General features: G+C 41.2%; 1 protein-coding gene across 3 annotated transcripts in view; it reads left to right on the forward strand.

Annotated features, from left to right (window-relative positions):
* slc44a2 (solute carrier family 44 member 2 (CTL2 blood group)) overlaps positions 1-13,080 on the forward strand; it is a 20,239-nt gene that overhangs the window by 5,137 nt on the left and 2,022 nt on the right. For 2 of the 3 annotated variants that reach the window (XM_032527284.1, XM_032527293.1), the window contains exons 2-22: positions 1,023-1,071; positions 1,261-1,334; positions 2,430-2,514; positions 3,631-3,715; positions 3,815-3,934; positions 4,071-4,131; positions 4,267-4,393; positions 5,135-5,218; positions 5,524-5,636; positions 5,723-5,854; positions 5,955-6,054; positions 7,809-7,901; positions 8,752-8,836; positions 9,468-9,730; positions 10,513-10,607; positions 10,854-10,957; positions 11,038-11,111; positions 11,209-11,279; positions 11,364-11,452; positions 11,554-11,638; positions 11,893-13,074. In XM_032527284.1, coding sequence (XP_032383175.1) covers positions 1,023-1,071; positions 1,261-1,334; positions 2,430-2,514; positions 3,631-3,715; positions 3,815-3,934; positions 4,071-4,131; positions 4,267-4,393; positions 5,135-5,218; positions 5,524-5,636; positions 5,723-5,854; positions 5,955-6,054; positions 7,809-7,901; positions 8,752-8,836; positions 9,468-9,730; positions 10,513-10,607; positions 10,854-10,957; positions 11,038-11,111; positions 11,209-11,279; positions 11,364-11,452; positions 11,554-11,638; positions 11,893-12,374 — 2,471 coding nt within the window. In that variant the 3' untranslated portion in view covers positions 12,375-13,074. Of the gene's footprint in view, positions 1-1,022; positions 1,072-1,260; positions 1,335-2,429; positions 2,515-3,630; positions 3,716-3,814; positions 3,935-4,070; positions 4,132-4,266; positions 4,394-5,134; positions 5,219-5,523; positions 5,637-5,722; positions 5,855-5,954; positions 6,055-7,808; positions 7,902-8,751; positions 8,837-9,467; positions 9,731-10,512; positions 10,608-10,853; positions 10,958-11,037; positions 11,112-11,208; positions 11,280-11,363; positions 11,453-11,553; positions 11,639-11,892; positions 13,075-13,080 lie in introns of those variants that run through there. The other variant, XM_032527302.1, reaches the window with a different exon arrangement.

Below are 13,080 nucleotides of genomic sequence, written 5' to 3' on the forward strand. Positions count from 1 at the left end.
GTGTGTGTGTGTGTGTGTGTGTGTGTGTGTGTGTGTGTGTGTGTGTAAAAATCAGAATGAAAGGAGAAATTGCAGTGTTTTCCTGTGTGTGAGTGTGAGTTTACTAGGAGTGTGAGATGATGACACACTGTATGTAAGCACTAGGCAGTGACAACAACTAGCTGAGTACAGTAATATGACAGGATGTAGCTCAGTCTGGTTATCTTACAAGACGTGGAAGATTACAGAATTTCTTCACCGAGCTGATTTTCTGTGTAAAACATATTTCCAGGTATGATTTGAAGACTGAAAATTAGTGACTGGCACATGACTGTTCTTTGAAAATGACTCACAGCGTGAGCTCATGATGACCTCACCGTAGGCAGAGTGGGCTTGGCTGATGTTTCTTCTCTTGCCGCGTCTGAGGTGTTTCCATGGTGGCTGGTGATGTCCATGGGGAGCTCACCGTCGCCGGGGAGCCATTTTGTGGGTTGCTAGGCATGGCATTCAGGCAGAAGAATCCTTTTGCTCCGGAGAATGTCCTGTCTTTGTCAATACATGGGCTTACACTTATATATTGCACGCTTGTGCATCTACCATACACAGAGTGCTTTTTGAGCGCACAAATACATTACATTACATTACATTACATTTATTCATATACCCAACTGTAGATAAAGTGTTAATAATTTTGTGTAATTAGAATTAATGCTGTTCATCTGTACTAAATCAAAAAACAATTTGTGAGTGTGTGTAATCTATGTCAGTAAACAATGCGCTGACACTTACTAATAGCTCAGTTTCAAAATGTCAGTGGTACATAAATAGCCATATAATCACCATGATAAAAGTAATAAATGGAAAAGCCATTGAACAATGTTATTTTTGAGATAGAGAAGGGGATGTATTTACGACTTTGACCTCGTGAAAATCCGACTTTCGAATACAAATGGAACGCATTATAACTCTAATCAGAGATTAGGATTCAAATTCAAATTAGAGCAGGAGACATTAACACACCTGTTGTCCCTTTCTTTCCCCAGGGGAGTCCAGGAAGTTTGACCCAAACTTCAAAGGGCCGATTCACAACAGGTGAGACATCTATTACATTCACTGATCATAAGTCTTTTCTTATAGGATTGCAAAACACAAATAACAACAATGCTCTCCTCTCCTCCTGTTTCCTCTACTGTTTCCTCCCCTCGCCTCCTCTCCTCTCCTGTTTCCTCTCCTCCTCTCCTCCTCCCATCTCTTGTTTCCTCTCCTCTCTCCTATCCTCAGGGGCTGCACAGATGTCCTCTGCTGTATTCTCTTCATCGTGGCCTTGTTGGGGTACTTTGCTGTTGGCATTGTCGGTGAGATGATCCTACATTACAGTTTTTCTGAATTGCTAAAAGACTTACCCCCATTCTCTGAAGCAAATGCTCAGTGGCCTAAACCCATTTGTCGAATCAATCACTCTTCTTGCAAAACTCTAAACACATTTTCACTCGCTAAAACACATTTCACACTGTGATGCACTTGTGTTGCAAAGTGGTTAACACAGGCAGCAAAAGTTAAACACAACGACAACACAGTTGTCATTGTGTACACACAACGATTCAAAACTGAACACGCGTTTCTACTGAGGTGATCAAACCAATAGTAGAGAATGTAAGTGTACTGTCATCTGCTTTTCCTTTTGTTTTCTTTCGTTCTTTGGCCTTTTTCAGTTGGACTACTGTATTTTTTTCTACAAATGCCTACAGTAATATACACACATTCAGTGTACAAGATATTCACTGTACAAGTTGTGATATACTTTTTGTTTTTATTGCATAATGTGTTTACTGTATGAAATAAAAAAGAGAATTCTGTAACTATTAGTCCTGGACACTGTTCTTGAATTTTTTTCTATGTCTAATGAATGTACTGTAGTGTTTAGTTATTAACTGGCTCTGTGTATGATCTGAAAGCGTGGGATTTTGCCAGCAGAGTCAGGTGTTTTGTGAAATTAGTTTGAGCATTTGGTTTTGTGTTTACAGTTCTTGAGAAAATGGTTGAGGGTTTCAAAAAATGTGTCTATTACTACTATTACTACTATTACTGGAAAATTGCTTGGGCACTTGAGCACTATATGCTATTTAAGACCATCACAATGAATAAATGTTGCCCATGTCTCTACCTTACCTTCATCATTGTGGTGTATAAGGCTGTTCAGACACTCCTTAGAAATAGTGAGCCTCATTCCACCATACATATTTAAGGCGTAATGCTTTGTCGCTCTGCTTCCCCGGACTGCAACCGCCTATCCGTGCGTACTGGAGTTTTACACGCTAACTATTGCTGATAATGATAGTCATTATTAATAGGAAGATCTGGTCATGCGCAAGAGTAGTATGTGCAACTTTCCAGTCATTAGATCCAATGTCCTCTTTTGTTCTGAATGATTTGAATTCTTCTCCGTGCAGCCTGGTCTCAGGGTGACCCCAGGAAAGTGATCTATCCCACCGACAGCAAGGGGCAGTTCTGCGGACAAGCTGGAACACCTCTGGAGTGAGTAACCTGACAACAGGAATATGATGTTACAGTATACAGTATAAGGCCTTTTATCGCTCTGTCATAGAGAGCACAGTGACGTACTGCATCACAGTATGGTATGCAAGCTGCACTATGGCACAGAAGAAAAAAAAAATCCACTGCAAAGGGTTATCCAGTCTGCAGAAAAGATGGTTGGCTGCTTGCTGCCCACCCTTGACAGCATCGCCTCATCCTGCTATCTCAGCAGAGCCAAAAACACGATCAAGGACTCTTGTCCTCCAGGCCATGAACACTTTCAGTTACCCCTTCAGGAAGGCGTTACAGGTCTGTCAAAACCCGCACATCCAGGTTCAGAGAAAGCTTTTTCTCCTCAGCTATCACACCTCTAAACATTCAATTACAAAAATAGGACTTCATCATGCTGAATGGTTCTCTTGCCTGTTTTGCACTGCATTTGCACTTTTCCAGTACTGTGATCTTTTGTGTGACAGTACGGCGTGAGTAAGTGTATGAATGTATATATGTGTATGTGAGGGTAGGGTTTGTGGAAGGGTAAGGCGTTTGCGTATGAATGTATACTTCTAGGCACCGAAAGGAGTAGCACTTCAATTTTGTTGTGACAATGTTTTACAATTGTAAGGACCTCAGACACAAGACTGGTGGACTCAAGTGCTTAACTCAAAAAAAACAGTAGTAGGTAAAACAAAAGTAGTTTACTGGGTAGAGTACTTACAAAATAAAGAATCACTTGCAATGAGGATCAAAGTACAAACAAAGTATAGCGCTGACTTGGAGGATAACAAAATACAAAAAACAATGAAATCACGGAAACATGACTGGAACGTGGGACGAGACCGTCATGCAGACTGAACAAGACCAACTGGCACAAGACAAAGGGAGACAAGGGACATGGACTGTCTATAAAAGAGGTAGGGGAAAACCAATCAAGGGCGGTAGTAAATCACATTTGTGGGAAATTCACACAAAGGTGAATACAAAATAAAACATTAAGTGGACAACAAGACTAGACATGAGTGGCTTAACTTAACACACTTGACGAGACACAACAACAATGTTTTATTTATGATACAGGTCAAATAATAATATTGTTATATTGTTTTCACTGAACAGGAAGAAGCCTCTTCTGTTCTACTTTAACATCCTGAAATGTGCCAGCCCTCTGGTGCTGCTGGAGTTCCAGTGTCCCACCACACAGGTCAGAAACCACATCTTATCTTTTATGTTCATTGCAACATTTTTCTCCTCTCTAACAGTCCCTGATTGTCATGACTGATTGTTGTTCTTTTGTGTCTAGTTATGTGTGGAAAGGTGTCCTGACAGGCATCTGACGTTGATGAAAGCCAAGTTAGGCAACAAAGAAGACCGTGATTACTACCAACAATACTGTAAGGATGGCGTGAACCTTACCCTATTGGTGAGCATTCAAATAATTTTAATTATTTACATTTTTTACATTCTTATAGTGATACTGTGAAATACATTACAGTAAAAACAATAGTATATTGTAAAATATTTAGTATATTGAGCAGTGTTTTTTTTACATAATTCAGAGTCCTCCTGAGATCCTGAAGGACGGCCTGTGTCCTGCCATTCTGATGCCCAGTAAAGCCTGTAAGAGAGAAGCTTGTTCTAAACTTACTTCACCTTCGCCCACAATCACAGCTGTAGTCTGTAGATCTCTTGTTTCTGTGTGAAACTGAAACGAATAGGACCATGTACATAAATAGACCATCTCCTCCTCCATAGTCACGCGTCGCTGCCTTCCTGCCTTGGGAACTTTGAAAGGTGGGGTGGTGGTGGTGGGCAATGAGACCACTTTCAATGATGGAGAGGGTTCCAGTATCAATGCCACGGATGTGCTGGAGGCATCCAAGTGAGTACTTTACACTGTATTGCAACACACATTTGACATTTCCGAAAGATTCACTGAATAATCAGAACAAGTATTTATAGATTAATCAGTAAAAATGAAAAAAATCCCTACTTTTAAACCCAAGAGAAAATGCTGTTAGGTGGATATATGAACCAGTTCAGGCTTGACACTCTGGACACACATGTTGCTATGCTGTGTCAGCTGACAGCTAGCATATCACACCCACGTCACATCTAACTGCAGTGATTTAATGGGTTAACGGTCTTTATACGCTTATGTATTCCAAGCGCTGATGTGTGTTTGCTACAGTGTTCCCTGCTATCTTTATGCACCCTGGAGGGTATTTATCAATATTTTTTTTATTAGCTGTATTCCCACTGGGGGTGGTTGCACTGTTCCCTGCATGTTTATCAAGATGAGCCAAGTCAAATTGATTGTCATAGTTGTCATCTTAATTTGCAATCAGACAAAACTAGACTTATACATTTAAAACATAATAATAACTTCAGAATGACAGTCAAGTAATGAACATTTCAAAATAAAAGTCTTAATTTTGCAGTTGTGTCATTTATTTTACCAGGTAACTAGTTTTGTAGAGCAACATTAAACAGTATTTCTTTCTGACAATTATTAATTGTTGCAGCTGGTAAAAAGGTTTTTTGATTTCTTAGTTTGTCAGTCCTCGATTATGAATTGTTTTTAAATGATTTCCTCTTTTTCTTTTTTTTTTCTTCTTTACAGGAAATCAAATGTGGTTGTTGAAGCTCGCCAGGTGGCCATGAGAATCTTTGAGGACTACACTCAGTCTTGGCACTGGATATTGCTGTGAGTCTGTCAACTTTACAGTGTTTACACAACAGAACATCAGGAGTAAAATCCAAGACAAAATGCTAGTGAAAAAACACCACTCTTTTACGTTTACTCATTAGCTTTTTTAAGAAACTTTTTTGCCAGCCACTAAACAGATCCAGTCAGCTGAGCTAACACACACAGTTATGATGGCTCCTAAATGTTTTCACTTGGTTTATAAAAGCATCTGAGTCTTCAAGATTTTAGCTGATTGATCATTTTGAAACCAGATAATATGCATGATCGCAACTGTCAACATCATTGGATGTGTCCCTCTACAGTGGTCTGGTGATCGCCATGCTCGTCAGCTTGCTTTTCATCGTCTTGCTGCGATTCCTTGCTGGCATCATGGTCTGGGTCATGATTGTTCTGGTTATTCTAGTGATCGGATATGGTAAGTCTTTACACTCTGAAAGATGACAAATTATCTGCTTTTTTATCTAAATGAAAAGCTTCTAAATATGTGAATGATTTCTTTAGGGATTTTCCACTGTTACATGGAGTTTGCGAGTCTGAAGGGATCGCCGGGCTCTGACGTCACCATCCGGGACCTGGGCCTGCAGACGGACTTCTCTGTCTACCTGCAGATCAGACAGACCTGGCTGGCTTTCAGTACGCACTAACAAACACACTTTCATTTTTACATGCTGTACATCTCTCTGTGTGACGTGTTAATGAATCCTGTGATCCTAATGGCTTCACTGTTTTGCAGTGATCATCTTGGCTATTGTGGAGGTCATCATCATCCTGCTCCTCATCTTCCTCAGGAAGAGGATCATGATTGCCATCGCCCTCATCAAAGAGGCCAGCAGGTCAGTCTGAGTTGGGCGTGTCTGGCTTTGGGCGGCATCTTCCCATTCTGTTTCCTCTGCTGAGGTAGAGAAGAGACCAGGGGCCTCATTTATAAAACTCGGCAAAGATTCTATTCAGAAAGATTTTGTGTGCCAAAAAGTCCGAATTTTTTGATTTATAACACCATGCGGCGCACACCTGTACAGACTTTTCTCGTTATAAATACGGACGAGCGTTACCATATGCAGTCGTGCACAAGCCTCACGCTCCTCCCAAGGCCGTCCCATATTTGTCCTAAAAAGGTCCATATCAATCAATCAATGAATAACCTTGTAAAGGAGCCCTTCATGAGCACGGAAAAATGGGAAAAAAACACGATTCAGAATTTATTTCTTGCTAAATCTTCGAGCAATGCCAAATCTGCCATGCTGTTGATTGGTTGTGTAGGGCTATTGATTTATTTATGTCCCGATTTTGTCCCAATAGGTTAATTAAGTCCAATAAAGCGGTAGTGGATTGGATTCACACTGGCGTCATCAGGGGAATTAACCCTTGTGTGGTGTTTGGGTCTGTGGGACCTGTTTTGTAAAAGAAAAAAAATTTCCAATTATAAATGTGATCTCACAGGGGTAAATGGCAATAATGTGGTGGGTCCACAAGACCCGGGTACATTGGCTGTGTAACAAAAATATGAACACCACACAAGGGTTAAGTGGCGCAGGCTGTGCGCTCTGCATCCTGAGTACGTTATCCCTGTGATAGTTTGGGTTACCATCGGAGGTCACTCAAACGCAGTCTACAAAGCCTTGGGAACGTTACGCACAGTCACACGCATGGTCAAAAGGTTGCGGAATACTGGGCACATTTTTACGCCTGGAAATTCTTTATAAATCCTGACTTTTGTGAGGAATGTTGCTACCACAAATTTCACTTTGCTTCACACAACCTTTTCTTGCGTAACAGGTTTTTATAAATGAGGCTCCAGACCGGCAATGCTCACATATTTTAGAGCTGCGCTAGTCAATCATTTTATAATGAAAGGTGTTGCCCATAGTGACAAACCGACAAAGAATTATCGCCCAACTCTGCAGTTCCTTTTAGCTCTACAGAGCATTTTTAGCTTCTTTTTGCTCATTGTTTTTGTTTTACAGCCCACAGCTCTAGTGTTTTCGTTCACTCTATTAGCTCTCATCAAATGCAGCGTTCCGTCTTCAGCCCAAACCTTTGATAAACCCACTATGTGGCGGCGCTTTCACTAGCTGCGGCTCAGAGGCTCTCTAAACTCTCTAAACTGTATTTCGTTGCATTGTACCTGTACATGTGTGATGACAATAAAGTTGAATCTAATCTAATCTAAATAGTGTTAAGTTATAGTGTTATATCTGTTAAGTACCAAAACGTGTTGTTGAGCATGTAGCAGCTTCAGTAAAGAGGGAAAATACTGTGTGCCATTAGTACTTTGCGGAGACCAAGCAGAGCAAAAATGAGTGTTAATATTTGACTCTATGTTTGCTGGATGTGTAAACAGACAACTTTTTTGCTGATACCTTTATCATAATAACATCATAAAGGAGTAATATGTCAATATTTACTGCTTCTTGCCTCCAAACGGTGAAAAAATGCTACTCTAATTTAATTGCATTTGTTTGATCTAACACTTGAATAGGACTGTAAGAGAGTGCTATGCGGCGTTTCTTTGTTTGGGAATATTTGCTTCTTTTGGAGAGTATCACATTTAAACTTCACATAACGTTCCCATTGTTTTCTTTTTCAGAGCTGTTGGGCACGTGATGTCATCGCTGTTCTACCCACTGCTGACCTTTGCCCTCCTGGCGGTGGTGATCGCTTACTGGGCCATCACTGCTGTGTATCCTTTTAGTTTGTTCCAATGATGATCAACACATAAATGTGTCACTTTGTATGCCGTCACTCCTTTTTAACTTTTTCCTACTCTACACTGCACCATTTCTGGCAAGCTCAAAGAGAGATGGACCCACAATGCACGACTCAAGTAGTGAAGTTCAGTGGATTTATTAGCAAGCTAATAAACTCAAGCAACAGTGTCCAATAATTGGCCGGCAAAAGGAAATCCAGGAAAACAGGCGATTGTCATAACCCAACTCACGAGTATAGGTATCCAAAATGTCAGGCAGAAGGAGAAGTCTCAAATAACTAAGGCACTAGGGTAAGGGGAAGTCTGAACTTAAATACAAAAGACAGGGGACACAATGAGACAGGTGCAACACAATGGGTCAGGGACAGGTAATAACACAAGACAACTCAAGGGAGAACAGAGAACTCTCAAAATAAAACAGGAAACAGAGAACATGAAACCTGACAATTTGTAGTTTCTGTTCTATATTTTTGCATTTAAAAAGAAAGAAAGACATCTTGAAACTTTTTTTTCTTCTATACAAATGCATTAAATATGCTAAGGGGTAATCCAAAAAATGACAAGAGAAATAAGGAAAAAAATATCATAAATTACCTAAATTAATGAACTGGACAACCTGTTAATTTGAAGGATCATCTAAATGAATCCATGAGTTAAACATTGATTCCATCCCATTTACTACATCTCAAGGCTGAAGCCATTGTTTTTATTGTTTGTTACATATTTCCATGGACTTATAAATAGATGCAAATGTATCACGATTGTGACCTTTTCAGAAATATCCACCCTTTGTTGGCCTAGTCTCCTTGACCACTCTGACCAGTTTCTTGTCCACCTCTAATGAGCAGGTGTACAAAGTGTTCAACAACTCTGAGTGTGAGTACGCACGAGAGACCTGCGACCCCCAGGTACGCTTTTGATGTCACTCCTGATGAAATTACCTGACTGAAGATGTGAGCGGGGTTCAGCCAAAAAGCCAAAAAAACTTAATACTGTATTCTGCTAATATTTGACACCTTTAAGGAACAAACTCTTTGCCTGGACAGCATCGCAAGTTACTGTGTGACTCTGTGAAGAGATTTCTCTCTTCACTTTTAAGATGGCTCAAGAGATGACACGGGACAACCAAGCTACTTTGTACAAAGGGCAACCTGCTAGGCTGAACACCCAAGAGAGAGTCGCGCCGAGGCAGTTCCTTGCTCCTTTATTTATAGGTTGATACAAACAATAATAGTGTGTGAGTGTGTGTAATCATCATGTGGTTGGGTTATAGGTTGATACAAACAATAATAGTGTGTGAGTGTGTTTGGGCCTCCGTCCTTGGTTAGTGAGATACATGTTTCAATAAGAGAACGTGAGATACATGTTTCAACAAAAGAACATTTTGTGAAATGCTTGCATAAGCTTTTATGAGAACAGAGTGTGACAATCACCCATATATCGCTACACAGCCAAGCAGTTGAATATAGTACATTGAATATATCTTATAACAGACTCACTTCAGTGATCCTGTGGTCTGCCTCTTCTCTTGTTCTCCAGACATTCAACACCTCCAACGCTTCAGCTCAGTGTCCTGATGCAGAGTGCCTGTTTGCCTTCTATGGTGGGGAGACCTATTACCACAAATACCTCATCCTGTTCCAGTTCTACAACGTCTTCCTTTTCTTCTGGTGCGCCAACTTTGTGACGGCCCTGGGCCAGGTCACTCTGTCGGGAGCCTTCGCCTCGTATTACTGGGCCTTCAAAAAGCCGGATGATATCCCCTCTTACCCCATCTTCTCCTCACTGGGACGAGCCCTTCGGTAAGCCCAATACATATTTGTGTGTGCAGTATCTCACTGTTTGTTTGTGGATCACCTCCTCATTCTTTTTTTAAATAAATAACATTCAGTCAGGAACACTCTCCTCATAGATTTAACCATTTATTGCAACAAATGGAAATATAGTTTTGCTTGGCGCTGATGGCTCTGCTCTTAATAATGCTCACTGGATCGGCAAAGCAGCATGCTAAGCTGAAACAAGCAGCACAATGGAGAAACCCCCCAAAGCTTTGGTGTAGCAGGGTTCATTGAGGAGGAGGGGGAGGAGGGGGAGGAGGGGGAGGGGGAGGGGAGGAGAGTATGAGGAAGTAAGAGAGGAAGAGAGAGAAGAGAGGAGGAGGAGGAGGAGGAGGAGGACATATTGAAATGGGCCACTTTGATGTGAGAATAGATGTGATTGGTATGTTACTGATAGAAATGATAATTCAATTAAGGGGTGTATGACTTCCGTGTTCTGCATGAAACACTTAATTAAAAAAAACATCTCAATCTCTCCAATTTATTTACTTACTATCACCTGCTAACTACTGTTTACAAATGACATGACTTCCATTGTCCTTCATGCTCTGATGAAGGCCACCAGGCCGAAACATTAGCATGTCTGTTTGATACGACCAGAATAAATTGGTGAAATAGAGATTAGTCTACTTTGTCCTGAAGATCTGTGTGTGTGCTGCCTTTTTACCATTGGTCATTCAATGGTGTGTTTACTGTAAACAAGAAGAGATGTACAATGTTGGCTCCTGTTCCCTCTTCCTGTCCAGATACCACACAGGCTCCCTGGCTTTTGGCTCTCTGATCCTGTCTATTGTCCAGGTCATCAGGGTCCTTCTGGAGTACCTGGATACCAAGTTGAAAGGTCAGGAGATTTAATTCAGAACAAGATGAATGACTAACATGTGACTAACAGGTCTAATAAATTACCTGCTCGTGTATCTTCATCATTTTCATATATTTATTAGTGATTGTGTGTTATGTGTAGGATATTGTTGTTATAGTCTTGAATCCTGGTTTTGGATAGATGCATGTATAATGCCAAAAGTTAGAATAAAGCAAGTTATCTTATAGTGGAATCATAAATGAATTGGACCATTTTTCCTTTCAGGTGCTCAGAACAAGTTTGCTAAATTCATGCTAAGCTGCATGAAGTGCTGCTTCTGGTGTCTGGAGAAATGCATCAAGTTCCTTAACAGGAATGCCTACATCATGGTGAGTACAGATTCAGCTGAATGAAATATGTTGAGTCCGCTCAAGTTTTCAAAATGGTAAATTGTTGTTTTTTCCTCCAGATTGCCATCTATGGAAAAAGTTTCTGCCCCTCAGCTCGAGATGCCTTTTTCCTTCTCATGAGGAACATTATCAGGTGGGATTTCATTCCATTAATATCCAGAATGTTTTATTCAATGTCTAAGCTATTTATAGTCTGGTTTAATGTGATATACTCTATATACTCAACACAGGGTGGCTGTTTTAGATAAAGTGACTGACTTCCTGCTGTTTCTTGGGAAGCTCCTCATTGTTGGAATCGTTGGTAGGAGAGCTTTTATTTTTAGACCACACGTCTGTTTTTTCTAAACTAGAGAGAGATCTGTCTAATTCCCTTTTTTCTGTACAGGCATCTTCTCTTTCTTCTTCTTCTCTGGAAGAATCAGAACGATAGAGGATGCTGCTCCATCTCTGAACTACTACTGGGTGCCAATACTGGTGAGAGACATATGTTTTTGTATGATTTGATGCTTTACGCTTGCTTGTGGATTTTTGATGCCACAGCAGAGTTCTTGATGTTTGTGATTTTCTTCACCTAGACTGTGGTAGTGGGAGCCTACCTCATCGCCCATGGCTTCTTCAGCGTGTACGCCATGTGTGTGGACACACTGTTCCTCTGCTTCTGTGAGTAACTTTGCATTCAGCCAGTTCTCCTCTCTTCTTGCTGTTTTCAAGCACTCATACAACTGTCTGAAGCTGAAATGCTGGTTTCTTCTTCCTGCCATGTTTCTGACTCCTCTTCTCTTTGTCTCATTTCTCCCATTAATTTCGCTTTACTTTATTTTCACTCATTCCCTTTATTTCATGTTTCCATTTTGCCCTAATTTCCCATTAACCCAAACAAAAACTCAAAACGCACATCCCCACACACGCAAAAGGTGAGGACTTGGAGAGAAATGACGGCTCGCCTGAAAGGCCTTACTATATGTCCCCCGAGTTGCACGAGATCCTCTCTAAAGCCAAGAGCTTGGAGGAAGACCGCGACGGTGTCGAGCAGGGCGATTCAGCGGATGCCGCAAAGCAAGCGGACGAGGTGACACTGGAGGAGGAGACCCCTCTTCAGCAGCACCAAGATGGAGAGATCCAACTGAAACAGCAGACGGTGCTCAAGCAGGGGAACGAGGAGGAGCAGCCTCTGCAGGCCACGGCGACGGATGCCGAAGAGCCGAAAGAGGAGCAAAACAAGGAACAAAAAGTCATTGCGGATGAGGAGGTTGAAAAGAAAGAAGAAGCAGAGGTGAAGGAAGAGGTGGAACAGCAGGCGTTGAAACCGGAGGAAAAGACAGAGAAGACCGATGAGAAGAAAGAGGAAAAAGAGGAATCTTTGGAGGAAAATCCTCCCTCTGCACCGCAGAAGTAGATGTTAACAGTAATGCAAGAGTGAAAAAATGAGGCTTGGTAAACCTCATAAAGAATGAAAGAACTGTGTCTACAACTGTGTGACATACGCCTGTTAAATGTACAGCAAGCTAAAATTTCAGATGGCCTTGCTATGTGAGTGATGTGATGTCCAGCTGGAGAGGGTTGTGGTCCACACGTGAAGTTCAAAGCAGGTGAAAAGCCCAGTGCATCTCTGTAGCTTGACAAAAAAAATGCTCTCTTGTGTTGGTTGTAGAACAGTGTTGGTTTTTATATTGTGCAGATCTGTAGAACATTGTGAGTACTGAACCTGTGCCTGATTACTGTCACTAATATTTGTTGTCTGAACCCTGTTAATGAATGCACTACAGAACCTCTAAGTACCGTGTTTACACTCACAACACACACATCTCAATCAATGGTGAATGTCTTTCACTGTTTACAATAATACCAGCTGACGCCAAAATGTTACAGACACATTTGATATACTGTATGAATATTTGATCCTTTTTTTTCTTCTATGGAACTTGTATATATACAGTAGTGAACGTCTATTATAGATTTTTTGGCTTCAGTCTTGTAGAGATCCAAGATGGGATCCCGTGTATTGTATTGCCACCTACTTGCCTTGGTATTTCGGACTGGCGTATGTGCTGTGATTGTGTCTCTATGACGCAGCCATCGTGATCTCTCGTGACCCCCCCCCC

This window comes from Etheostoma spectabile, chromosome 2 (assembly GCF_008692095.1).
Source record: "Etheostoma spectabile isolate EspeVRDwgs_2016 chromosome 2, UIUC_Espe_1.0, whole genome shotgun sequence".
Classification (NCBI taxonomy): domain Eukaryota; kingdom Metazoa; phylum Chordata; class Actinopteri; order Perciformes; family Percidae; genus Etheostoma; species Etheostoma spectabile.